The 26,944-nt window shown below is 36.0% G+C and overlaps 2 protein-coding genes across 2 annotated transcripts in view; both read left to right on the forward strand.

Moving 5' to 3' along the window:
- Positions 1-9,275: 9,275 nt before the first annotated feature.
- Positions 9,276-14,416, forward strand: LOC145769865 (uncharacterized). Its single transcript, XM_082581408.1, has 5 exons — positions 9,276-9,416; positions 10,037-10,198; positions 10,849-10,980; positions 12,685-12,810; positions 14,152-14,416. Exons 1-5 carry the CDS (start codon positions 9,347-9,349, stop codon positions 14,358-14,360), a joined length of 699 nt encoding a protein of 232 aa, XP_082437534.1. The 5' UTR covers positions 9,276-9,346; the 3' UTR covers positions 14,361-14,416.
- LOC145770881 (receptor-type tyrosine-protein phosphatase S-like) overlaps positions 14,257-26,944 on the forward strand; it is a 44,392-nt gene continuing 31,704 nt past the window's right edge. Inside the window, exons 1-5 of the mRNA XM_082582625.1 lie at positions 14,257-14,277; positions 23,049-23,372; positions 24,260-24,448; positions 25,383-25,586; positions 25,698-25,936. Of these exons, the coding sequence (XP_082438751.1) occupies positions 23,270-23,372; positions 24,260-24,448; positions 25,383-25,586; positions 25,698-25,936 (735 nt within the window). The 5' untranslated portion in view covers positions 14,257-14,277; positions 23,049-23,269. The remainder of the gene's footprint in view (positions 14,278-23,048; positions 23,373-24,259; positions 24,449-25,382; positions 25,587-25,697; positions 25,937-26,944) is intronic.

Below are 26,944 nucleotides of genomic sequence, written 5' to 3' on the forward strand. Positions count from 1 at the left end.
TTCTAGTTTTTAGTCTTCATTATAATTTCAATCAATTACCGTATATGCCTGCAAACATAAAATAACTTATATCCAATTGGTCATGGATAGGCATGCAGGGTTTTAAACCAGATTTCAAGTTTACTTTGCATGCTTAGCAATTTTTATTGAAGCAAAATTTATTTTTTAAACATTCACAATTGATGAAAATGGCTGTTTTAATGTCTATTTTATATCATATCTAGGCTATATGTCGTAGTATCATTGTTCATATGTGTTCTATCTTTTTCTTTCTTTTTAATTGATTTTCAAATTTTCTGGCCCCCCCCGAAAAAAACTCCTAGATCCGCGCCTGCCTCCGCACATAATGAAAATTACATGACTTGTAATTCTTTTTTACTTGTTCAAGAAATATGTTTAAAAATACAGTTTAACTGCTGACAATAGCCCATGTTTCAAATCAAGTTGGCGATTTCTTAAAATTAGCAGTATGTGTAAAGAAATTGTTTGCAGCTTGAATATTATCCTGAAATTGTGTAGAATCAGTTAAAAAGTTTTGTAGGTAAAAAATATTAAAAGGTTTGTTGGCTAATGTTATTAATCCGCTAGATGCCGTCCTACTTGATTTGGTCAAACATACATCGGCACGACTGTTCTTCATCAGTTCGAAGTTTCAGCGCAGGTAATGGTAGCAATTGGTCAGGCTTTTTGTAAAAGCTTATGGGGAACAATGGTACAAACTAAAATTTAAAAAGGCAGACTACCCTCGACTGGATTACTTTCCTGTTTCGACAAGGTGTTTTTTTGCTTATTTTTGATAATTGGAAATGATTAACTGTAATTTGTTCGCCAAAAACGTAATAAAGTACATGAAAGCATCTACTGTTCAACTTCTACATCTTCTTGTAAATGAAAACACCAAGAATGACCATATGACTGTCCAGTATCCAGGTTGGAGCATCTTTGAATAAAAAAGCATATTATGTCAACTGGTACGTGGCGACAAGATATTACGTGTAAGCCACGGTAAACAAATAACGCATCTTAAATATTAGTATTGTTTAAACAGACATATCGTCAAACCTCTGTTGTGAAAGAAGGGTGAAGCAGAAAAAATATAAACTTGTTCGCACAACTTGTAGGTTATTTTTCTATTTTTACTATCGCGCAACGCTCAGAGTTCAAAATGGATACCACTACACATTGCAAGATTACATGTTTTTTTGATTTTTTTTTCATATAAAATGGAATCGTTGCTGGACTCATCATTAGTGCATCCGCTCCGCAAGTAGTCCACACACCCAAACACTCAGCAGGCAGGCACACCATATTTTCATGTAACTTTAGAAGCATTTTTTGCTGTCTTATGTGCTGCCTTGTTAAACTGTTATTTCCAACTAAAATTCTTGTTTTTGCTAATTGTTTTCACCAGCGTGCTTCACCTTCAAGTATATTTTATGTTTTGTGTTCGTGTGGCCAATAGAACTTTATTCAGTTTATTGTTAACAGCTCAGTGGCCGGAGTGGTTATCGCCTTCGGCGCTAGTGCTGGTAGGTCTGGGTTCGATTCCAAGTCGGGGCATAACAATGACTTTAAAAACGATACCGATTGCATTCTTTCTTGCATGAATGAGTATAAGTTTGATAATGATGTAATGACATCTTAAATAATTTATATAAGATTGAAAATGTGCCCTGTTGCTAAAAGACCTTAGCAGTTGTAAAAGAACATATAAAGAAAAACTGGCAAAAGGAGCGGTTGAGAATGCTGTGGCATAAATTAGAGGTGCGATACTGATGAGCCCACCCTCATAAGCAAAATATCATATTCATCTATGAAAATATGGTGTTCATTCTCGCTGTTAATTCTTGCTACACTCGACTGCCGAGAAACATAGCCTAATTATTACAACTTTTCAGTAATAAAGTACATGTGTTTGATAGGCCTATCATCCATGTTTGCTTAGTTCGTCTCGCTTCACAGCCAGTAGCATGTTGACCATGTTACGTTTGGTGTGCTTACATTAACACAATGGTAAATATACGCAAATTAAACTGCATTGTGTCTTCACTATGAATATCATGAAACGCGGAAGGAAACGAATGTTTATGAGATTTCTTTGTTCGTCTTGCTCATTTAGAAAAAAAAAATCTGCACGTGCAGATGCAATGAGTAAGCTGTAGCTGGCACTGTTCATTTTTTCGGTATATGAAGATGCACACAGTTATAGATAAATATTTTTTTGGTTTGTAAACTAAAGTTCAGGTTTCTTCAAGAACAGATAAAGCAATAGCTTAGTACTAAATAAATCCTATTCAGCTTTTACAGTAATTAGTTCATTGCTACAGCGACAACTGTATGTTAAAGAAATGCTAAAATAGAAGCTTTTTTTACATGAATGGTTTGTTTTGTTTTTTTTCTTTTAGGAAATTGCGCATATACACTACAGGTAAAACAAAAGAATGGGAAGTTGCTTGTTTGAGCCAGACTGCATGTCTGACGACATTTACTACACTTTGACAAGTATTGCATTAATAATGTGTTTTTGTACATTGTTTATTGGTTGTTACAGCTGTGTATGAGGCTCTAATAGCAGCTTTGTTACTTGTGTGTCATATAATGAAAATTGTCTTATTCACATTCTGTCATACCTCTTTCTTTCTTACATCAACATTGACTTTAGAGTTTAGACCCTAGCTGCTGAAGATTGTAGGTTGAACACGAGATTTGGAATTTCACTACGCTAGATCAACGGATAAGGCGTTGGCTTTCCAATTATGCAATCCTGGTTCGACTCCCGGCTTAAACTGGTTGTTGAAAACACCGCTCACCTTTAATTAGGGTGTAATAAATTGGGTGGGCATAATTACTGCAGGAAAGGCGGCCGAGAGGAAGGAACTGGCCACCCTACTCTCCATACTGCCGAAGGCTTAGTGCAACGAGAACCTTATCTTCTCATACCCGACACTTGAATCAAATATGGGACCACCTTTACTTGCAGCAGATCAACTGCGTGTTACAGTACAAAGAATGCAACGAAATAGTTACCACAACTATTCTGTTACTATCTAAACTTTGTTCATCCCACATTACACCACTGTAAAAATATGCAACCTACGTGAAAAATATGCTGTACTTCTCTAAACAGCCGGGCTAAGCGGCGAATTGTCTTTTATCAAATAAACTATTTTCACACCTTTTCACTTGATTTAAATTGTTTTGGAACAAGTAAGCTACGTATTTTCCACAGTGAAAAATCAATTCTGAAAATGCTGGTAATTCGGATTTTACAGTAGGCTGTTGACTTGGAAATGCGTCATTCCGTGCTTTGGGTTGTTTTTTGTGATTTATCGTCATCACAGCGTAAGAATGAATAGTATCACGTAGGCTACAATTACGTGATCGCACAGTTAAATTTAGCCTACCACAGATTATGAGTATCATATTCTACACTAAAAAGGAAATTGGTTGGTTTACCATATAAAAGTAAAAAATGCTGTATTTTCATGAAAAACTACTGTTTTCAATTTACCAATTGCAAAATCGAAAATTTGAATAAAATAAAATAATGGTGTTGTGTAGTTGCTCTGCCTATGATAAGGTTTGTACCATATTATTTTGGCTTATTAATGTCTTTTTAAATATTAGGTATGACCCAAAATTGGGCCACCAGTCTTTTTAGCTTGCCACCTGCTAAGCATACAAATGACTCGTATGGGTCTCAAGAGAGCTTTTCGCTCTCAACAGCAGTGATAACTAAACTCTTTCTTCTTGTGCTTGATTTTTATTTCGATTTTAAGACTCTAATACAGAAAAGTGCTGCTATTTTGCATTCATCAAATGCTGGCATTTGCACAACAATCTAACCTCTTAGTATAGTTTATTAAGAATCGGTTTCGCTATAGTAATAGCATCGTCAGCTTATTGAAATAGAACAGAAAAGTGCACATGAACGTTTGACAAATGTCAATTTTAAAGAAGTAGTCTTGTCTATTTTCACTTTTTTATCATTGAAGCAGTCCATGAATACATGTTTGGGTAGTAAGGCAGAACCCTGCAGCTACAGTAGAATTGGGACAAAACGCAAACGCCAACACCTTTCCCTTTTAAACAAAACCTATTTTTGAAGTAACGAATGCACTACCGTAGATGTGAATAAGTTTAAGACCATTGCAAAATGACAGGTTAAAACTTTTTGAGCAATAATGGCAAATTTATGATCAATTCAAAATTTTAAAACCTTGATTTAACACTAAAATGCCAAGGTAGTCATTTTGACTACTAGAAGGCATTAAGTTTCGTAGTCTAGTGTTTTCACTTTCGGGCAAAATTTCAAAACTCAGGCTCAGATATTGGAGAAACAATGGCTTTTGAATGAACTGCGATTGGGCCCGATATTAAACTTATAATTATTTTCAATATCTAAAAGCAATAAATATACGTAAGTCTACACCTAAGTTTATCGTTGAAGCTCGTTGATTTCAAGTGATTTTTAGAATACTAACCTATACCTCCAAAATTTAGAGCGTTAAAACTTCCATCATTCAGTTTGTTTCTCAGATTTTTTGACGAATAATGTTATAGCTAGGTAAATAAGCTTTTTTGGGTCCACTGACGTTGATCTTAATTGTAATCAAGGTATGATAGAGCCTTTGAAGATTACGCTTTTTATGCTTTTCAGATTTTTGTTTGTACTGTAGCTTGAAAGCGACACACTCTCTTTTTCACAATTTCTTGCTGTTGAAGAATGTTCTTACAGTCGTGGCTTTTACTTTCTATAAATGAAACTAACTTCTCTAAAAAAAGGTCCTGACCTTGGACTTTATTGGTCGTAGTAGTCGTTTACGTTGTTGAAATGAGTAAACCAGTTTCAGTGCATTTCCTGTTTCTTCCACACGTTAATCTCTGTTGCAGATCTCACTGATCTCTGTGCCCAAGTTTTTATGCTTTTCAGGATAAACGTGACCACTTTCTCAGCCAGCTGTAAGTCAGGTTTTCTGTGCAAAGGTATTAAACTGCTATTTCAATAGAATCAAAAACGTTACAAAGTTCTGTGGTAATTTTACACTCACCTTCGGAAACCTCAAAACGTCGCCAAAGCCTTACCATCGCTACAACTATTTTCTCAAGGGGCTCGTAAATACGGCAAAGCGTCTTAAAGAAAGTATTCTTTTTAATCTCGAAAGGACTTTTGCAGCTACGATATTATCTCACTCGTTAAAACATCAAATTGTGTATACGATAGATCCCTTGCAACTGCGCATTCTATCGCACGTTTTCAACACTTTAAAAGTGTAAATCGTAAAATTGATCTAACGTGATTTTGCATTGTGGAGGCAGCAGAAAACAATGTAGTATGGTGCATTGGGGAGGCAGCAGAAAACAAGGTGCTATGTATCCCAATTGTGATAGACAGTATGAATAGCGTACAGCTTGACTAAAGCATTTAAACCTTTTCAGATAAAACTCTTTTTCACATGCTGTCTGAAAACCCGGTTTCCTTATTTTGAAATCCGCGTTTCGAGTAGCAAAAAGCAGCCAAAAAACCCGAGTTCTGATAAACCCGAGATCAGGTAAACCGGGGTTGGAAACGCTATTTCGTACATCTTGTTTGTCGTTTTAACCATTTGAGTTTCCTGCAGTGATCGTTTCCTTTCGTGATTTTTGATCAATTTGTAATCTTAATCAGATTTCTAATAAACAGCTTGAAATTATTTTATTTGAGGTCATGTGATCCAAAATTTGTTTATGGCCTAATGTAGATATTTTTACCACCTGTAAGATTTTTATTGGAGTATAGCCACTATCATCATTTTTTTACTACTTTTTTTTCATTTTACAATTTCTGTCCTAAATTACTATGTATCGCTTTTCAATCATTCTGTGAGTTTTAAGCTGTAATTGACATCTAGTGCAATCTAATTTTTTTTTTTACGCAACCATGAGTGGGATTGTTTGATGTCACTACGAAGTGTCACAATTGGTGGAATTGACGTACCTGCTGCATTTAGGCGTAGGCTACAGTTTTAAGACTTGCAACAGAACAGAGAAACAAATCAGGTTGATTGAATACGGTTTTGAAATCTGTTAGTTTATTATGGCAGAAAGTTTGCAAGATTACAAGGTCGCTTATCAAATTTAGTACCCAGATCATGTACTTGAATCCTAATTCAGGCGGGCGTAGTGAGACCGTTCAGTCGACTCACCGAAATCAGCAGGTCTTGAAGTTATAGATCCGTGTTAACAATAATCCCAATGGTTAAAGCCGTGACAGTCATGCAGCAAACAAACTCATCTGGTGCATCTTATTCAAATAGAATATATAAAATTTAAAATTAGCAAATAGTCAAGAAATATCTAACATACTGTAGCCTTTCACAACTTATGGTTAAGTATTAGACAGCTCACTTTACTAATGCAGTATAAACTCAACAAAATCGTGTCTACGATAATTTGATGAGCAAATAAATGTTTACGTTGCTGAATTATTGTGCGTATGTAGCAAACACAAAAAAAATTATGTTATTTATTAGTCACAGTAAAAAAAGGAATTACAAATAGCATGCCTGCATTGAAGCAAGCGTATAACAATCGTTCACTAATGTTGATGTTGAATTTTTTTGATGCAGCGAAAGCTTGACAAAGCTACACAAGAATGTATTGCACAATCACAGACATATTAATGCTATTGATTGAGTTTCGCTTTTAGCAGCATGATCGTTGCTTACTTCACAGTGTAGACTCAAACGATCTGTTTAAGCCTGATGCTGCGAGTTTTCGTTGTGGCAATATCGAATTGCACGAGCTTTCGGAACACAGTTCCCTAGTGATTGTTCCTGAACATGTTCCTGAACACAGTTCCTGAACATTGAATCAACGCCAAGTTATGCCAATCTTTAAATAGACGATAGCATACACCAATCAAGTTTCAGCGCACTTGATGAGCTAGTTTTTTGGGAAGGGTGTTCGATATACTGTAAATTTTCTTAAATCATGGTTTAAACCTTAGTAGCCCCAACTTCAGGTCTGAAAACTGTCAAACTTGTTTTTTTGGAAAGAATAAAAAATTGTTAGCAATACAATTGTTTTTGTACGATACGGTGGACCACCAACTTTATGGAAGAGAGATTTAAGTAAATTAATATATTGACTACCTTTCGATATTTTATGTAAGAAAAGGATTAAGTATTCTGGATGCAAACTATGCAATCATTGAAGTATTAGAGCATCTTAAAATATACTGTGGCGTATTAGGGTTTGGTGTCTCAATGGTTTGAGTGAAGCAAAATAGTACATGTCACAGACATGGCAACAATTTTTTGTTCATATGTTGGTGCTGGATTTATGGTTACAAATCCTTTTCAAATCAAATCTGTACCCTATTTTTTTTTGTGCCATACGACTGATTCTCGATTAAATGTTTATATTTTACCGATTTTTATTCTTTTAAGAACCGTTGAAGATTGTGTCACTGGAGTGTGTGTGGGATAGTCAGTTGACAGACTGTTTACAAGCATCATCATTGGCATCGTGATACTTGTGAACACATACATATTGTTCACAAGATGACTATCATGATGATAGTCATCAGAGATAGTTAGCAGTGACTATCTTATGATAGTCACATCTAGATTAGAGTAAATTATTGGATTAAAGATTAACTGTCGTTGCGAGAGTTCTTTAATTAGGTTATAATGATATTTCACAACCTGATATTGTTGACAGATTTACCTTAATACTTTCAATACTACCTAATAAACTGGGGTTTGTGAAACAGTTTGTGGTTATGAAAATGATTGGATATTCTATTTTTAACTATAAAATTGTTTGGTTGAATAACGTAGTGATCAACTTCAAGTTGAATATATAATAATCAACTTCAAATAATCATCAACATCAAGATAAGAGCTATTGAAAAACATAACTCAAAGGCAACTCAAATTTCTAGGCCACGTCATCAGAAAAAAAGAATTCGAAGATCTATGTCTAAGCGGTCGCCTTCTCAGGAGACATGTGGCAGACGACGAATGATTTAGTAGTTTGGTTTTAAATTTTTATTCTCGAAATGACAAAAAATTTGATAAGTTATTTCTGGTACTTTCGCATACTTATAGAGGCTTTTAACGCAGGGTCAGTTACCGAGATTGGCAGAGTGAGTGAAGTTTTCAGGTTGTTGAATTGTTGTTGCCAAGGAATTATTCCATCCATTAGGTGCTGCTGAATGGAGAGCAGTCCTAAAATTCGTTGTTCAAGTGCACACCCCGAGAATCGAATCAGGCCCGCGTGATCTTGAGTCGGGCACGTAACCACTGAGTTATCGGGGCGGCGAACGATTTTCAACAAAATAAATCAATCAGCTAACCAAGAACACGTTGGGATACCTTACGACAAAGGGAACGCTGGGAAAAAAATACAAACTGAGTATCTAGTTCACCAAAACCTGCATCGGCTGTGATACTGTAGTAATAGTAGTAGTTGAATAATGAAGGCACTTCCCTTATGAAATGTTATTTCCTAAACGAATTGATTTTTGTCACACTAAACACACGCAACCAAAATGTAGCCCGCTATAACTGTGCAAAATATAAACCTCCTTTGTTATAAAATCTCTCTTTTTTGTCTTGAGTGCTTATCAAACTCCTATCTTCAGTTAGGGTTCAAGCCAGGAGAAAAATCAAATATTGACTTTTGCTATCAAAAGTGAAAAAGCTGACTGGAAAAAGGAATCTGATACCAAGACATTTCCTCAAATGGACAATTTACCTAATACTCAGAAGTAATCACTATGACAACAGATCAATAGTTTTTGTTTTTTTATCTGAAATCGAAACCTTATTATCATTAGGCTAGGCTATCACTGACAATAGTATTTTTATGACTTATTTAAGTGGTCGCTGTTACGTATACAGACCATACTGTATTTAGGATCCGTTCATGGAAAGCCGCCACACAAAATCGACTTTTGTTTTAATTCTACTTACAAAAGCGATAGAATTGTATGGTGGCCGTGTTCCTGCAACTATATATTTTAATATAAATACATAAATTTTTATATTAATTCAAACCCTCAACACGTGACTGAACTGAACTACAGAGATACGGATGTAAAGAATCGTAATAAAAACAGAACTTTCTGATTTGCATTTTTTAATGACAGTTGCTTTTTTTCTTAGAAACACTTACAAGTGTCAATTGCACTTAATTTGAAGTAGGGTTACTAATAACCTATCTAGCTTAATTCATATTTTTACTTAAACGTTTAATTTTTAATTCTCTTTTACAGTTGCAAATATCACTATGTTTCTTTGAAAGTGTAGTGAATAAATTAAAAGTTAATCATAAAAAAATAAAATACCTGAGGAGAAAAATGTCAAATCGTTTGTGTTTTTTGCTGCTAATTTTCTTTATGAGTTTTCATAAATTTGCTAAAAGTACCGGTAAGTGCTTTATATTGTTTCAATAACCTTCTTGATACTTTCTTTTGCTTTAATATAATGTAACATTTATTTTAATACGTATATTTTATTTACAGTATGTATAGACTTTTATTTACAGTAGTTTACATATTTCTAGTATAAGTTTCGTGTTACATTTGAATTATTACAAATATCTTTTCGATTTTTCTCACATTCATAAAAGTTTGTCACACCAAAAACTGTCTCATATGTTACTAAATTTTAACGTCGTAACTTGGATTTTTTTATTTGATCTTGCCATTACTCTAATAAAAATATTTGTGTAAATATAAATTACCTGACCAAGTTGATCTTCTGATGCAATTGGACTTTTTCTGGTCATCATTGAAGTTAGAACCGAGTAATTTCTTTCCAATGTTATCTTGTTTTTAATACCCGGAAGAATACACAATCCAAGTTTTTTTTCTAAAAGTACAAATATTTGGTAAAAAATTTAACTCTCACAATATTTGCTTGATGTTTACACAAAGTTCATTTGAACAGTGCCTTTTCCGCTGGTAAGCATTATATCTATTTCCGATTTTAGATGATAAGTTTCAAAAAAATTAAATTTTCTTTTCATAACTTGTTCTGATATTCAGATGATTGCTTTTGTGGAGGTAGAACTCCCTGTCACTTTCCATTCACTTACGATGGCACGACCTACCACCAGTGTACAAATGTGGGTAATGGTAATACTCCTTGGTGTGCCTATAATGCGGTTTTTGTGCGCAATCAATGGGGTAATTGCAAAGAGTGTGCAGGTAAATATAATAAATAATACAAAAAATAGTGTGACATTGCAGTCTTGAAAGAATTTTATCTGATGTTTATCGCGCTATTTGACAGTAGAGTTGATCAATGACTTTCCTGCCACTTGACCAGCTAATCAAAACCTTTCATGATCACATACGTAAGCATACGTACCGCAGTAGGTTACTGATGCAATTTTACAATAAATCAACACTTTCCATAAAAAAATAATAATAACATACAGTAAAATCCAACTTTAAATTACTTCGCACCCCAATATCAACATCGTTTATGACTAAAAAACAAACATTTCGCTAATATCTGAGGCAACGTGAATTTTCAGGTCAATGCAACAATTAAGTCAGCCTTCTAAAATTACGTGTCAATGTTGATGTAATGAGTTTTAACGTCACTGAGGTGCAACTATTCCACTTCTACCAACGTGATCTACAAACACAGACGTTGTACATTAGTGCAAATGTGTATTGTTCTAAATCAAACCGTAACGAATAATTTTAAAGACCCTCGAGCCATAACACAGAAGAAGTTTAAAGAATCACAAGTTGTTTTGATACGATTTTAACATTTCGTTCAGTTTTATCATAAGTTAATAAATCATACTTTTAAATTCTCAAGTTTATGCAACGTTTATGTATTTCAGCCGTAGAAGATAATAGCAAGTGTGTAGATAATCCATGTCAAAACAGTGGAACTTGTACTGGATTTATAAACTGTATCTTCAACTACATATGTGCGTGTTCGGACGGTTATACCGGAAGAGATTGTGAAACATGTGAGTGATGAACTACTGTATAATAGACTGGCAATGCATAAAAAACTTTTTTATATTTTTATCAAAGTTTTGCTTCTACTTGGAGATTACTTACTTTAGGCGCAAGTGACTTCAACCTTATTTAAACCCATTGATTTGAAAAATGTATCTGATTTGCATATCTCATCACATCATAAAATTAGCTTACAGTGAAAAACTTAACTTTTCAAATTTGTTTTATTCTGCATTTAGGCCTGGTAATGCATGATTTGCACAACAAAAATGAACCCTAGAACTACCGGAACTAATCTTTGTATCGACCGCACCGGTCAATTACCCGGTAGATAAGAATAACGTTATTTTGCAGCTCTTAACGAGGAAATTTATCTCGCTTGCGTGTAATAATAGGAGGAGAGAGGTTAATTTCAATTTCAATTTTAGCCCTGATTTTAATATGCAACAGTATATTTTAAACCTTCTCGTGTGATTTGTTTATTTTTGTCCAAAAACTCTCCTCTACCCTGAAAATAACTTTTCGCGTAAAATGCATTGCATTGACGTCATTTTTTGTTTATGCTATTTTAAGTTCAAATATTGTTTGCTACTGTACTAAAACACGTTAAAATGTTGCAAGACAGTCGTAAACAGTTTTTTGGTCTTGATTTCATCGTAAAACACGGTAAAAAGGTTATTTCGATTTGTGCGAATGACTACGCGCATGTGCAAAAGCTTACCAAAAATAAAGATATTTTATATTGAGGAGATAGAATGTAGGCTACCATATTAAATTGATCCAAGGGTATTACACAGCTTTCGCCACATAACAATGTCTTCGTCAGTACATAGCCTATTATTCTTACAAACGCGTAAGTTCGAACCATTTTCTTTGATAAGATAGACATATAATCCTGGTTAATAACGAAAAAGATAAAATACCAGTAAATATAACGTTATCTACTTAAAATCTGTTTCAAAACTTTCACAAGCTTTGCTCTTTCGTGCAATGAAGTGCATGAATATTTCTGTATTATTTTTGTTCGAAAATATGCCTATGTAAAGTCTACTCCAGGTTAAATTTCCAGAGGGTAGCAACTAACATGTTATTGTTCATAATGGGCCTAGCCGGTGCAGCCAATTCTCCCGCAATAAAAAAAGTTCAAAAGTTTTAAAAGTTTTAAAATTACGTTCAAAAGAAAAATATTTTTTTCCGCAACTAATGTCGGATTTTTCATAGAAATATTTACCTAAAAGGTTTATTTTTAAAGAAAACATGCTGTATGTTGTGTTAATTTTATTATCGTATCGTATGTCGTGCCAAGCTCATGATTATCTTCCCACACACACATATATTAAACTTAAGAAACGGACTTTTTACAGATTTCAAATAAAAACAAAGTGATCGCAGGAACGACAAGTAACTAGAAATTGCAAAAAATAAATACTCAATAAATACTTAACACAGCAGCTCATTACCAAGACCAAATAGTTGATAAATTTTCAAAGAAAAATGTTTTGCACAAGTTAAGGTGATGTCTGCATGATGTGGGAACATCAGAAAAAGATACGTTAATAAAAAAAAGTGTTCTGGTATTGCCAATGAGAGGTGGAGTGTCTTTAGTAATCCCGGCGAGAGATTGAGCATAACAACTTATTCATTAGATTAGTTCATTTAAACTTGATCATATCATGATATTTAAGAATCGATAATAAAAAAGTATATTTCAGGTATTGCACAACCGTGTTTACGCAACCCATGTCAAAATGGTGGAAATTGTACGCAGTTAGAAGGTTGCATCGATGATTACAGATGTGATTGTCCAATTGGTTCTAGTGGAGATAATTGTGAAACATGTAAGCAATGGATAAAACAAAGCTGGTTGCATATTTTCCATGTTTTTTATCATCAAAGTTTTTTGCCTTACATAGGTAGTTTGTTTAAAAAATGTAATATGTTTGAGTTGCACCATCCGATTATAAAGGTCTGGTAAAAAAACTATTTTGTTGGCTTTTTTTTTCAAGCTCATGTAGCTTCACACATAGTCAAAATTACATGACTTCAAATTTATGCTTGATCAAAATGAGATTATTATATTGAGAAGTACAGTGCCGGCAAAAATTTAGCAACTTTTGAAAAAAAAATTAAAAAGCAGATTAATATGTTTTTTTTTCTTCATATTTTTATTATTAAAACTTCAACAAACTTTATCATATATCGAACACCTTCAATACACACCAAATTGTATCATATTTACTAATAGTTAGTGTGATAACCTTTGTTTTTGATGACATTTTAAATAGGGCGGGGCATAGAGTTTGAGAGGTTTTTGAACACGTTTTCGTCAATATCCATGCACCAAACCTCTGTAAAAATTCGTTTTAATTCCTAGAGACACGGATTTTTAGATGAGTTAACTATTTTGAAGTTTGCCTCCTATACACCCTACGTCCGAAGACCTCTTGGATCTTCACCAGTGAACCCTCGGTACATCCAAGCACCCTCCGTTTGTCGTGGTTTCCGGGTGCTTTTCCAGTCAGGGCCGAGGGAGCCTCTATTTCTTACTTAAAGGTCAAACAATGAACGCCATACGCTACATCAGTGTCCTAGATGCTCATCTTCTGACTTTTATGAAGATTCACGGATGTACGACGTTCCGAGAAGACTCTGCACCATGTCATAAAGCTAAGGCGGCTATGAAGTGATTTCAGACCAAAGGTGTAAATGTGCTGAAATGGTTAGGAAATTCGTCTGACCTGAATCCAATGGAAAGTTTGCGGACTTTGATAAAACAGAAAGTCTCTAGATCAAATCCAAGAAATTTGGAGGAATTTAAAAGAATTATTACAGAGATTTGGTGCATGGATATTGTCGAAAATGTGTTCAAAAATCTCTCAGACTCTATGCCCCGCCCTATTCAAAATGTTATCAAAACAAAGGTTATCACACTAAATATTAGTAGGCTACATATTATACAATTTGGTGTGTATTGAAGGCGTTAGATATATGATAAAGTTTGTTGAAATTTTAATAATAAAAGTACAACATGTTAATCTGCTTTTTGAGATTTATTCAAAAGTTGCTAAACTTTTTGCCGGCACTGTACAAGAAAAATAAAGCAAGTTTAAAAAAAATTGTGTTTGCAAGAGTTTAATCATACAATGAAAATCACAAGTTTAAGAGGTTGGTATTTTCAGGTCTTACACAACCGTGTTCATCCGATCCATGTCAAAATAATGGAACATGTACGGCGTTTGACAATTGTATTGATGACTACAAATGTGATTGTGCAGATGGTTACCTTGGCAAAAATTGTGCATTATGTAAGCGATTAACTAAGCAATACTGGTTTACAAAAAAATGTTATTTTGACTCTATTGTGTTATACACTTGTGTTTATTATTAAACGACTTCATATCAAAACATAAAGCAGCCGATGTCAATCGCGGTGGACTTCTTCAGTTATACACACTACACAGTAGCCTAATTACTGTTTTCAGCAATAAGTATGCTACCATTTATTGAAAATAGTATGAATAAAAGCATGAAAGAAACAATAAACATGAAGTAATGTACATTCGTGGAATGGTCTAAAACAGCGTGATGGTGACAATACCGCCTATATCAAAAAAGCGCTGTAGAGAACACTAGATCTACAGAATAATGGTCTACCACATATATGTTTCCATATAACTGCAGACAGGACGTCAGTGTTTCGACCTCGAAGGTCTCCTCAGTGCAGTAAATCGTACAGCAGACAGGAACGCCTTATTACCGGTATATAAGTATTGCAGCGTGGGATTTTTCCATTTGTGGTACGCAAGGAACCTCATTTGGGTTCCACATGTATGCATATCTTAGATCCAATTCCACACACTCAACATCGCACAATCTGCCTTCAAATCAAAGCAGTCGTCGTTTCAAAGGATGTTCCATACCAACGACGATTTAACTTTCAAAAAGCTAACTGGAAGTGATTTACTTCAGATCTGGACTTCTGCAATCTACATCGCCCAGTTGCATGCGTCACCAGATAAATAATTTGACTTCATAGAAGCTGTACCAAGAGCATCAAGTAAAAACATATCTAGAGGCTGTAGGACACTTCACATTCTTGGTCTGAATTCATACTCAGCGGACCATTATGAAGACTACAAAGAAAATTTCCAACCGGAGCCTTTCTTTCACTCTACAGTTGAAGCAGGAGAAAATGTAATGGCAGCTATCGCCAGCGAAAAGAGGAGAAAGTGGCAAGATATGATCGAATCCTCTGATCTGTCTCATAGCAGTCAGTGAGCCTGAAAAACAATCAAATTCCTGTCGGCCGACTACACTAAACCAGACCACCATTACACTGTATCTGCCAATTAAGTTGCTCATCAATTTCTTTTAAATAGTAAAAGCAAAAATAGCATAAAAAGCAGTCTACACCCTGGCTAAAGAGAACTCAAAATTAACGCAACCCCAGTATAGCATTCCCTTTCTGGACTAATGAACTGAAGAAAGGCAATGCATTTCTAAAACACTGTAATTTGCTGGATTAACTTAGATCGCATTCGAAAAGAATAAATTAAACATTTTGGTGCAATCAGTTAATCACTTTCGGATGGCGGCTAAAAATTGATAATAACTGCTTCCTATACTGCCTCAGCTCTAACCAAATTCCTAAGCTATGGCGAAATGCCAAAATTATTGCCTTGTTAAAACCAGGAAAAGACCCAACTGACTATCAAAGCTTTCGCTTTTTATCTTTGCTGTGTTATTTGTTCAAGTTGTTTGAAAGGCTGATATTAAACCGATTGCAAGCTCCATGGCCACCTAAAGGTACGGCCTGATTTGTCACATTTTGCAGAAATTTCCCAGTTTTTCTAACTTTGGGCGAACGTTTAAATAAATTTTTCTAAAAATTAGATTTTTACGCTTTCTTTTCTCTTTTCCTCAGATGACACAATAGGTTTTAACATCCTCACATGTTGAAAAACAAAGAAAATTTGATTTCGAAGATTTTAGTCAGACTGTTCATTTTTCAATAACAGTCTGACTTAACGTTTTTCAACTTCCTTTTTTTCATTTGCTGCTGCTTCCCCAAGGCAACAAAAAAGTTTTATGTCATTAGGAAACCGCAAAAAGTAAAAATATCTCAAAAAATATCAGTCAAGCACTAGCAGTAGCCGTAACCAAAATCTGCAAAATGTGACAAATCAGGCCGCATCTCCAGGTGGCCAATAGAAGACCAACGCATTGATCTTCTTCTTGCGTTTGAGGCCGCCACAGATCACGTTCTTACATCCAGGCGCAGCAGCCAATGGATTGTGTATTCATCGAGCGTTGTTGTGGTTGCATTGTGCTCGTGAGCCAGCCGCTCGACAATGTCAAGCTTGCTGGTCGTGAGCCATTCGACGTTCAGCTGGAGGATTCGGAGCACCTTCACGTGGTCCCTCCTGTGAGTAGCCGAGTTCAAATACAAATGAAAGGGCGAAACGAAGCTCATCAACAAGTCAGATCGAGCGTTGTTAGGTCCACATGTCTATCTTGTGGTTGGTATACTGGTCATAGATAGATAATGTGGTGTGCAGTTTGAAAATCTGAGCCACACGCACAAGATGGTGAATCGGCGAGGCCCCACTGGAACATGTTGCTGCTGAAACGGCCCACTCCAGTCCCCAGGCAATTGAGCTTCACCCATTCCTTCCGGGGTAGTTCTGCTCCAGGTGGGGTGTTGGTATTGGGAAGGACTGTGAATTGGGTTGGTCTCGCAACTTCTCTCCATTCACGGTTCCAAACTTCGGAAATGTGGAAGTTTGATTTGCAGATAGCTGCAGCATGTCGGGAGAACGGGCGTCGAAATTTCAAGCGCTGGGGCTTTTGGGAGTGCGAGTTTAAGACAATCTGGTTGAGGAGGTGGTCATCCCTTGACATAGCTTGTAGGACCAGACTACGTACGTGGTTTTCCCTACAAAGTTACCTGGGGCGATGCCTAATAGTACCGCAGAAAGTCAGTGGGAGTTGGAAGCAGGCAACTGGTGATTATTCTCATGGTGGTGTTGAGGGCAGTATCAATTTTGAATGTGTGTACGCTGCGACACCAAGTGGGGGAAGCATATTCGGAGGTGCTGTAAACAAGTGCAAGAGCACTTGTACGGAGTGTGGATGTACTAGCACCCCAGGATGTTCCAGCTAAGCATCTCAGCAAGTTGTTGCGTGCTGATAGCTTAGCATGGAGGGTTAGCTTAGTTAGGGTTAGCTGATAGCTTAGCTGATATCTTTGCGGATAGCTTAGCAACTCATTGATGAACAAGCAGGTTTCCGACCTGGTAAATCCTGCACAGGACAACTCTTGAATCTGACTAACATATGGAGAATGGGTTTGAAAAGATTTCCCTCTTAAAAACTGTCTTTGTAGATCTTTCTGCAGCGTATCACACTGTCAACCATCGTCTCCTAATTTCAAAGATCCTCAAAACCAACTAAGAATTTTCAATTCACTAAGCAGATACAATCTTTGCTCAGCAATCTCCGCTTCTATGTTTATTTTTGTGGCAAAAGCAGTAGATGGAGACAGCAAAAAAATGGTTTGCCACAAGGCAGTGTTTTAGACCCCATTTTGTACAACGTTTATACAAACGACCAATCAATACATCCTCGTACAAGAAGCTTCCTATACGCTGACGATCTGTGTACAACAACGCAACACATACATTTTTATTCCACGGAGAAAGTACTCAGCGATGCTCTGGATGGGCGGACAATATACTACACTGAGAGCCACCTGTGTACCAACCACAATAAAACCCAAGTGTGGACATTCCACCTTAGATCCCGGGACGCATCACGCCTACTGAACACTTTCGAGAATGGAACAAAACTGTCACACTTTACTAATCCAACATACCTCAGTGTCAAATTAGATAGGTCCCTCACATGCAAATCCCATATCGAAAAAGTAAGAGCTAAGGTGGCTTCTCGAAACTAAATCTCACAGAAACTAGGAATACCTGATTGGGGCGCTCTTCCGGATACAATGCGGTCAACTTCTTGAGCCTTATGCTTTTTGGCTGCAGAATGTGGCTGCCAGTTTGGGAACGCTCGGCACATGCCAAGAATATCGATCCTATATTGAACCATAGCTGCCGTTTGATTACAGCTGTCTCAAACCAACCAACATCACGTCGCTAACACATTCTGTTTGGAATTGCTCCTCCCAACATCAGAAGAAGCGTGATCAGCAGAAAAAAAGATTTTGTCAGGACATGGATTTAACTCGATCTTAGTACGAGCTGTTTTCGTACGCGGAAAGCACGTCGTCGGCGACGACGTGCTTTTGTCTGTGACCTGCAATTTTTGCAGTTTTTGCTTCTGGTTGTCGTTATTAGCCTGAAAAAGTTTCCAGTTACCAGGATTCACCACGCGGAGGTAGATGATATGAATTCCAAACGGAAAGCACGTCACAGGCTATCTTAGCCCGTGCTAATTAATCGCTAATAACGGGAGCTATGAAAATCACAGAGCCAAAATATTTTACAAGGTCATAGTCATGTGTATTGTGCGTATGGAAATTACATTTTTAACCAATAAATTTATTGAAATAAAGTGTTTGAAATGAAAAAACGTCTTTTCATCTCAAACAAATTATTTCAATAAATTTGATGGGTAAACACAATCTCTATACGCACAATACACATGGCTATTATCGTGTAAAATATTTTGGGTCTGTGATTTTTATAGCTCCCGTTATTAGCGATAACGATAAATTAGCACGGGGCTAAGATAGCTCGTGACGTGCTTTCCGCGTACGAAAACAGCTCGTATTAAGATAGGGTTAAATATTTCACTAATAGAGTGGGGCGTCCCCATAAAACCCCTTGCCGCTACAGATAGGGTTAAGACACAAACCATATGGCCAAACTCCAGCACGCAGGCGATTGATGTCAAGAAAAGCTTTTTTGCGTCAGTTGTCCCACTGGGTCAAGATGAGGTTGCCGCCAATGTGCGGGTTCAACTGTGGCAAGAGGAGCTGGCAACTTGGCTGACACCGGCCAATATGGAGCCTTCTCCCACAGAAGACCTTCCTCCCGGAAAGCGTGAACCCTGGAAGTATTGGCGATGCTTCAACTGCTTAAGAACTGGTATTGGAAGCTGTAAGACGTTGATGCGACACTGGGGATATTCTTTGGGAAGCACAAGTTGTAACTGTGGACAGGAGCAAACGATGCAACATTTTCTCGAATGCCGTGTCCTAAAAGTAAAATACTCTGCACAGGATTTAGCCAAGTTCAACGATAGAGCAAGATCTTGCGTCATGCTCTGAGCTACGGCCGTGTGACACACGATGAAGAAGAAAAAGAAGCAGAAAAATACCACAGCAATCTGTGTAGATAAAATCATTGCCTCAGATAATCGTCATTGGCCAACGGACTAGCCATTTGCACACCTAACTCACAACAACAAGCTATGTATTGTATAATGTACATTACACAGCCACCTGAGAGTAGATGAGCTAAACGAAAAGACTTTCCAAAGCAAAACTACGCCGAGTTTTTTCACGCTGCTTTAGACTGAATGTAGAGAGCTTTAAGTTCACTCTGTCGTCGCTTTGATAAATACATTCAGTCAACAGCATTAACGCTATCTGTAGCGACAAGGGGCTTTATGAGGACACCCCACTCTATTAGTGAAATATTTCACAGAAGAAAATATGCTAGAAATGTGAAATTTCTTGACTTTTAGTTTTTATTCTTTGCGAATTTTATCAACCTACACTTGTAATTTTTCTACCTTCTTGCCCTTCACAATAAGCATTTCGTCTCAGGTGGCTAGACATTTTCGTGCAATGCTAGATATATATGTTACTGTTAGTGCAATATAAATGTTAGTGCAATGGGGTTGTGCGATCCACTCGGTGGCGCTACAACTGGGTCCTAGCAACACGCTCGCAGTGATTGCTTCAAGCTTTAGCACTCTTTGCTTAACGCGCGTACAGCTGATATGGGTGGGATGGGAGTGCAGTGTTGTGTTGATGTGAGGGTAAGAAGGTGCATATTACCAAGTTTGATACATTTTAGGCTTGATTTAACGTTGCTGTGGCTATAAAAGCAAATAAGTAAACAGGCTTTTCGAACACATTGCATGACAAGGTATCGTAATGACAGGCAGAGAGGGAGACAGAGCAGTTTTTGTAGCTATAATCCTCTAATAATGTCCTTGAAGTCTATGATTGTGCTGTCTCTTTCTTGTATTAATAAATTGAGATGATTTAACTCCGTAAACATGTCAGTTAAATAAGCAAGATTTTCTTCAAAATTATCAGCATTCATCACATCAATCAATTTTTTTTCAATCATGCCATTTTGTTTTTGGATTTGTTTGGCAGTTTGCTATTTTTGCATTTCACTATCAATTTTATTCTGCATAAATGCCTTTACTTCTCTTCTTAGCTGAAATAATCGATTCAAAGCATTTGCCTTTTGATGACATTAAATAAAAACTCTTCTTTAATGTCATCTTTTACTTTGTAATGGACGTAAACTAGCATCTGTGCACAAGATCGAACTCCAGTGGACTCATCTACTGCAATGCTGAACAAGCCAGATTCTTTAATTTCCTTCACAACAGTCTCCTTAACATTTTCTGCCATTTCAAAAATTTGTCTGCACTTTTGTTGGGTAGTGAAACTTGCATACCCTGCCATCACATTTTATATAGGCTACCAACCTACTTATAGGCTACTTGCATACCATGCCTTAACCATTTATATAGGCTACCAAGTAGACTACTTGCATGTGTAACTGTATGATGATTAATGAATCAACCATGTTTGATGGGTGTGCGGAGCACACACTCTGAATATATGCCACTGCAATATCCAGGGTTGCCATCGACATGGACCCCAAAATAAGGACAACAGAAGAATTAAATTTTCATACAAAATAAAACAAACGTTTTTGAACAAATCTCAGCATTATATTTCACATGCCATATTGTTTGCCAGAAACAATGTGTTCCAGCAACTCATTGTTCGTAAAAAAATACTTTGTGCATCTCACGACAACTCAGGTCTAGGTTTACTTTTACTGTAGTAGGGATTTGGCTGTCATTCTACTAAGTTTATTCACTAATTGTTGAAAATAAGACAAAATAAGGACTCAAATCAAAAAGAAGGACATTTCCTAGCAATAAGGACAGTAATATTTTCTAAGATAGAGTTCTTCAAAATAAGGACAAATCTTAGAAATAAGGACAGTATGGCAACCCTGGCAATATCCCTGGAATGGGGTGATTTACCGATTAGGTCCGTGTTGTGCACCGTCTTCCTGGCGTTCAATTAAAAAATGGTTTTCGATTTCGCCATTTAGCCTACTCGACAAACCTCCTAAGAAACTCGAGTTGCTAAGCGATCTGTTTCCGACGGCCCTCCCTACTGTAGGCTACACTTAGTTAATTACGGTACAAGCACTTTTGCAACTTTATGAGAATTCTGTAACTTTATGAGATGTTTTTCTTATTTTTGTATCATTCTGCGTTCCAACCTTCTAAAAACAAACATGTTTTGATAACTACAATGCATATCCGAATCATATTTTAAGTTATTCTTTCGCCCACGCATAACCAAGCGCTGTACAACGCATCGTCTATATGCTGCGCAAGGCTAGTTCTCGTCTAGAAGGACCAAGTTGTACCGCCGCTAGTGGTTTCGTGGTATCCTGTCGCACAACCCCATTACTTTGAAATGTAAAAACGCCAAAAATGCCTGATATTTATGAGCAAAAGTAATTTTTGTTTAGTTTAGCATTACTCTATGTTAGGCCTATATATTAAAAATTTCAATTTGAAGTTATTTTCAGGAAATTAGAATAAAAGCCGACTTTCTGACATTTTTTTTCATCTAAAACAATTTATTTCAATAAATTTGTTAGGTAAAAGTTTAATTTCTATACCCACAATACACATGCCTATTATCTCGTAAAATAGTTTAGCTCTGTGATGTTCATAGCTCCCGTTATTAGCGATTAATTAGCACGGAGCTAAGATAGCCGGTGACGTACTTTCCGCGTACGAAAACAACTCGTATTGAGATAGGGTTAAAGAAAAACTTCCTGCCACATAATCGATTGACTTGCTTTGCAAAGCCTTTTCGTTCAGCTTATCTACTTTCAGACGACTGTGTCATGCTGATGAAACCAAAAAAGGTTGAAACAGTCTGTACAAGGCTAGTTGTTTTTAATTTATTATACGGGTGGCTAGTTTGTTGGGCAATGATTAATTATCTATGACTCGGATTTTGTCTACACAAATTGCTATGGTAGACCTTTATGCGTGGACCAAGTGTACTTTACAAGTTCAACGATAGAGCAAGATCTTGCGTCATGCTCTGGGCTACGGCTGTATGGCACGATAAAGAAAAAGAAGAAGCAGAAAAAGACCACATCATTCTGTGTAGCTAAAATCCTTGCCTCAGATCATCGTCATTAGCCAGCGAACTGGCCATTTGCACACCTACGTAACTCACAACAACAAGGTATGTATTGTATAGTCGCCTGAGAGTAGATGAGCTAATCGAAAAGATTTTCCAAAGCAAACCCACGCCGAGTTTTTTCATGCTGTTTTAGACTGAATGTAGAGAGCTTCGAACTCGCTTTTTCATTGCTTTGATAAAAGCATTCAGTCAACCGGTTTAAAGAAAAACTCGCTGCTATATAATCGATTGACTTGCTTTGCAAAGCCTTTTCGTTTAGCTCATTTGAAACCGTCTGTACAATGTACATGGCTAGTTGTTTTTACCTTGTTAAACGGGTGGCTAGTTTGTTGGGCAAAGACGATCATCTAAGACTCTGACTTTGTCTACACAAATTGCTATGGTAGACCTTTATGCGTGGACCAAGTGTACTTTACTGTAATGGATAAACAACATTCGATTTTTCGAGAGTGGGAGACACAGCGCACACATACCACAGTAGACAGTAGTATAACTACCTGTTGCAATTATTTGAAGGCTTTTCGAAACAAAATGCCTTGGTGATGTTTTTCAAAATTGCGTTTCTACCAAATATCTTACAAAGTTAAATGTTAAAATTATCTTTGTTTAATTTTTTTACAGTCTCACCTCGTGGTGTTGCATCTTCACCATTAACAAATACCTTCAGCAACAACTTTGCTTTGAAATGTGTGATAGAAGGGAATCCAATTCCAAAAGTAAACTGGAAAATCACGTATGATAAAACGTTCGAAAATCCTTTTGAGAATGGATTGATTTCGAATGGATCCCTATTCAACATTGAAACTTCAGAAAATGGGTTTGAAGTTGAATCTAAATTGACAATGTTTGCTGGAGGATTGTGCTTGGGAAGCAGTGAGGTGTCGTGTTGGGCAACTAACTCTTTATCGAATGATTTAAAGGTCTATTCGTTTAGTCTAAACAATGGTGAGTTTTGATATATAATTGCGATACTAATTGATCTAACCTTTGTTTCAACAGTGCTTAATAATTTGTATTTTAAAATTGTTACAAAATAGATGATTATTGTCACCCCGACTTTACTTAAGGAAACAGCATTTTACCTTGACTTAGGCAACCACGTGTTTTGTCAGTTTCAAGATGTGATAGCTCTAAATGAAAAAAGTATTTCTGTTTGACTCAGCACTTTCTGATGGTCCTAATAAGGGTGAAACAGCATGTTAAGGTTTTTAGTGTATGCTGTAGTAACTGCATTTGACTAATGAAAGTTATGTGTACCATGTATTGCTTTCTGTCCACTTCGAAACCTTTCAATAATTTCCTCCAGATAAGCGGATGCGTTTTCACATTTAACATTTAATGCTGCATTTTTAATAAATTTTCATACAAGTATTTTAATAATAATGTGGTCCAAAACATCATTCCATGTTTACATGACCAACATAATGTAAGCTATTTAACAAAAAGCAATTCTCGAGTCTAATGTAAATATAGTAATGATAGCTGACAGATGCCTTATCTGGAGAGATGGAAAAGAGTTTTTTAGAACATCAATCAAAGCTGTACAAGTTTAAAAAACTTCAAGAACGGAAAATTAATTGTGAAAAATTTTGTTGTATGTTGTTGTACCATGTCTTTGAGCTAAGATGTTTTATTATAGCTCAAAACATTTAACAGGAAACTCAGCAATGCTTTTGATAAGGTATTGTGCTATCTTTGGAAAGTGTGAGAGTTTTCTTGAAACCAAAATTAATTTTCGCATATAGCGTTATAATTTTTTGTTCAGTAAATGGTTAGTATACATGTTTATGTTTAACAAAAAATAAAAGACGTGCATTGTACGTTTGTTTCAGCTACTTATAAATCATTCAAAGAGAGCTACTTTGTATTTTCATCCAATGAGATTCTTTCTGCTGACCGTGCCAATGAAGCTTGTACAAGCTTGACTTCAACTCTTGCTCACATTCCTGATGAAGCAACACAACGATTCTTGCAAAGAAATCTCAACAAATCGAAAGATCAGGCACCAAAAACATCAAAAAGTAAATGTTTGAGTTAATTAAACCTTTGGGTTATTTTTATAAAAATTCAGTCATTATATGGTAGATTTCTGTTATTTATAGTTTTGTGTCTTTAAATATCTTAATCTTGTTTCGTTACAGATAGTTTATCTATAAAGCAATTGATAACGTTTAAATTAACTCTACAGCGTGTAAGCAACCTGCAATGCATTAATGTCGCAAAACTAAATGGCACTCCTAAGGCACGTATTGTACAATGATGCAAAAAACTCGACAAAAGTCACCCAGCACACATTTATTCAAATTGTGTTCTTTGTTTTCGTTTTGTACAATCTTTAGTATACTTGATAACTTGCTTAAGCATCGGCCTATCTGCATCCATAACACAAATGAGGGCATGCAGCTAACACTTTGTTCCCCTTCGTAGACTTATTTTAACCCAGTAACCCTCGTGGGGACATTTTGTTAATTAATTGACGTGTCTGCAGCTGCAGATCAGATAATTGACGTGTCTGCAGATCAGGGATGTCAGTAGAATCTTTATTGTTCTTCATTTCTTCACTACAGACAAACAGTTCATTCGATATCAATAAAAGATTGTTGATAATGATTGCACCTATACATTATCGTTAACAGTATAGCCAGTTATTACATCAACATTTGCATTATGTAATGGTTAGTCATCGATAGAATTATCGCTTCCAAACACTGTCTTTATCGTCAGAAATCATAGATTTATTTGCACTGCAGCATAAACTTCTGTCAGAGTATTCCAAATACCTGATGGTTTTCTTTAGTTTTATACACTTTTGCATTGAATTTGGTTGAAACATTATAGCATATTTGATAATTTCATTTGGTTAAGAACTTTCCGATGATCTCAATAAGGGTGAAACAGCCATTAAGGTTTTTAATGAATCGTCGCTACAATATGATGCACTTTTACATTTTGTAGACTCGTGGATTGGATTACGACTAAACGACGACGGAAACAGACTTTGGCCTGATCAGCAAGAAATAACTTACTCCAACTGGGAAGATGGCGAACCAAAGCCAAACCTCCCTTGCACGTACATGTCTGAAAGCAACAAGTGGAAAGCGCAAATTTGTTCAGAAGCAAGCGGCGATTTCAAAGCTCATTATATTTGTCAGAAACAAGGTAAATAATGATTCGATTCATTGTTAGTATGTAAAACTATGAAAGCTCGATCTAGGCTACAGCATGTCTTTATCACCTAAATTATTTTTATTTGTTTTGTTTTCTCACCAGGAAGAGAAATTCCTACTGTGAACATTACGTCTCCTCGTTGTGGTATTGGTAACACAAGTGAGTTACACGTTACCTGGCGTCCATCTCCATATATGGAAGCACTGGATCACACTCTCACTTTCACTGGAAATAATACAGAAGAAGTGATTCATTACAATTTGAGCGACAAAAATATTAGAAAAGAAAAATATTCACATTCGTTTTACAAACTGAAATCTCGAGAGGAATACAAAATTAAGGTATTCCATGATAATCCTGCAATGCATATAACATATCAAGTAACCTTGCTAATGTATATAATAATCAAGTGCAATACAATGAAATTTTAACAACAAGGAAACATCTGCCCAAATATTTTAGTTTGGAGTGCATAATGCAATGTTCCTTTGTAAATGATCCTTTCATGATCCTTTCTACTAATCTAAAACAAATGCAGCGATGACATTAAATGTTTGTTTGTATGTTTGTTAACTTATAGCTAATATTGGGCTTATACTGTACAATCCAAAACAGAAATTGCTAAAGCAGACGTGTATGATATGTTTATGATTATATCAAAGTGGTACTCTAAAGAATAACACAAGCTCTAAAAATGACGTAAAAACAAAGATCTGTTTTTTTTCCGTTCCTGCAAAAAACGTTGAAACCAGAATATTAGACCAAAGTACTGTTGGCATTAAATTAACCGTATATTAACAGGTATAATTTTTAACGTTTTAAAGATACGTACTACAGTATAAACCAACAGTTTCAAACACACGGCACACGGGGACGTTTTGGTGCAGTCCGCGGTGCAATTTTTGAACTTCCAAACAATTTACAGTTATAGTAGGCCTATATATGTTTCTGTATATTTGAAAAGGTAAAATTCATTTTAAAATTGCTCAAAAAAAAATCTAAAAATGTCCTTAAAACTTCACACGACTTTTTCTCGTTACTATCGCGTCATTTTATTGTGTGCGAGAAACGTAGGTTATTACATCACAATCACATCGTTTATTCACATCTTGTTGACGTTATCACAATAATTACCTTGGTATTTGCGGTAGTCATTTCTTCAAAAATTAAGTTTCAATGCCAACGCTTTTTAAATGGTTATTGCAAGATTTTTGCTCTCCAGGTCCAAGTCGTTGCATTTGCGTTGTTTTTTGTTTTCTAATCGTTTGCTTTTTGCGTTCGTACAGTGTTTTTCCATCTCTTTTACTTACTACTGTTTCTTTTATTGCATTATCACTGTGCTATTTTGT

The sequence above is a fragment of the Aplidium turbinatum genome, chromosome 5 (genome assembly GCF_918807975.1).
Source record: "Aplidium turbinatum chromosome 5, kaAplTurb1.1, whole genome shotgun sequence".
Lineage (NCBI taxonomy): Eukaryota > Metazoa > Chordata > Ascidiacea > Aplousobranchia > Polyclinidae > Aplidium > Aplidium turbinatum.

Excerpts from the sequence above, each read along its gene's own strand:
- LOC145769865 (XM_082581408.1), top strand. The coding sequence starts at position 9,347 with ATGTCAAATCGTTTGTGTTTTTTGCTGCTAATTTTCTTTATGAGTTTT. Across the intron at positions 9,417-10,036 it reads TAAATTTGCTAAAAGTACCG|ATGATTGCTTTTGTGGAGGT; the intron begins GTAAGTGCTTTA and ends TCTGATATTCAG. Across the intron at positions 10,199-10,848 it reads TAATTGCAAAGAGTGTGCAG|CCGTAGAAGATAATAGCAAG; the intron begins GTAAATATAATA and ends TATGTATTTCAG.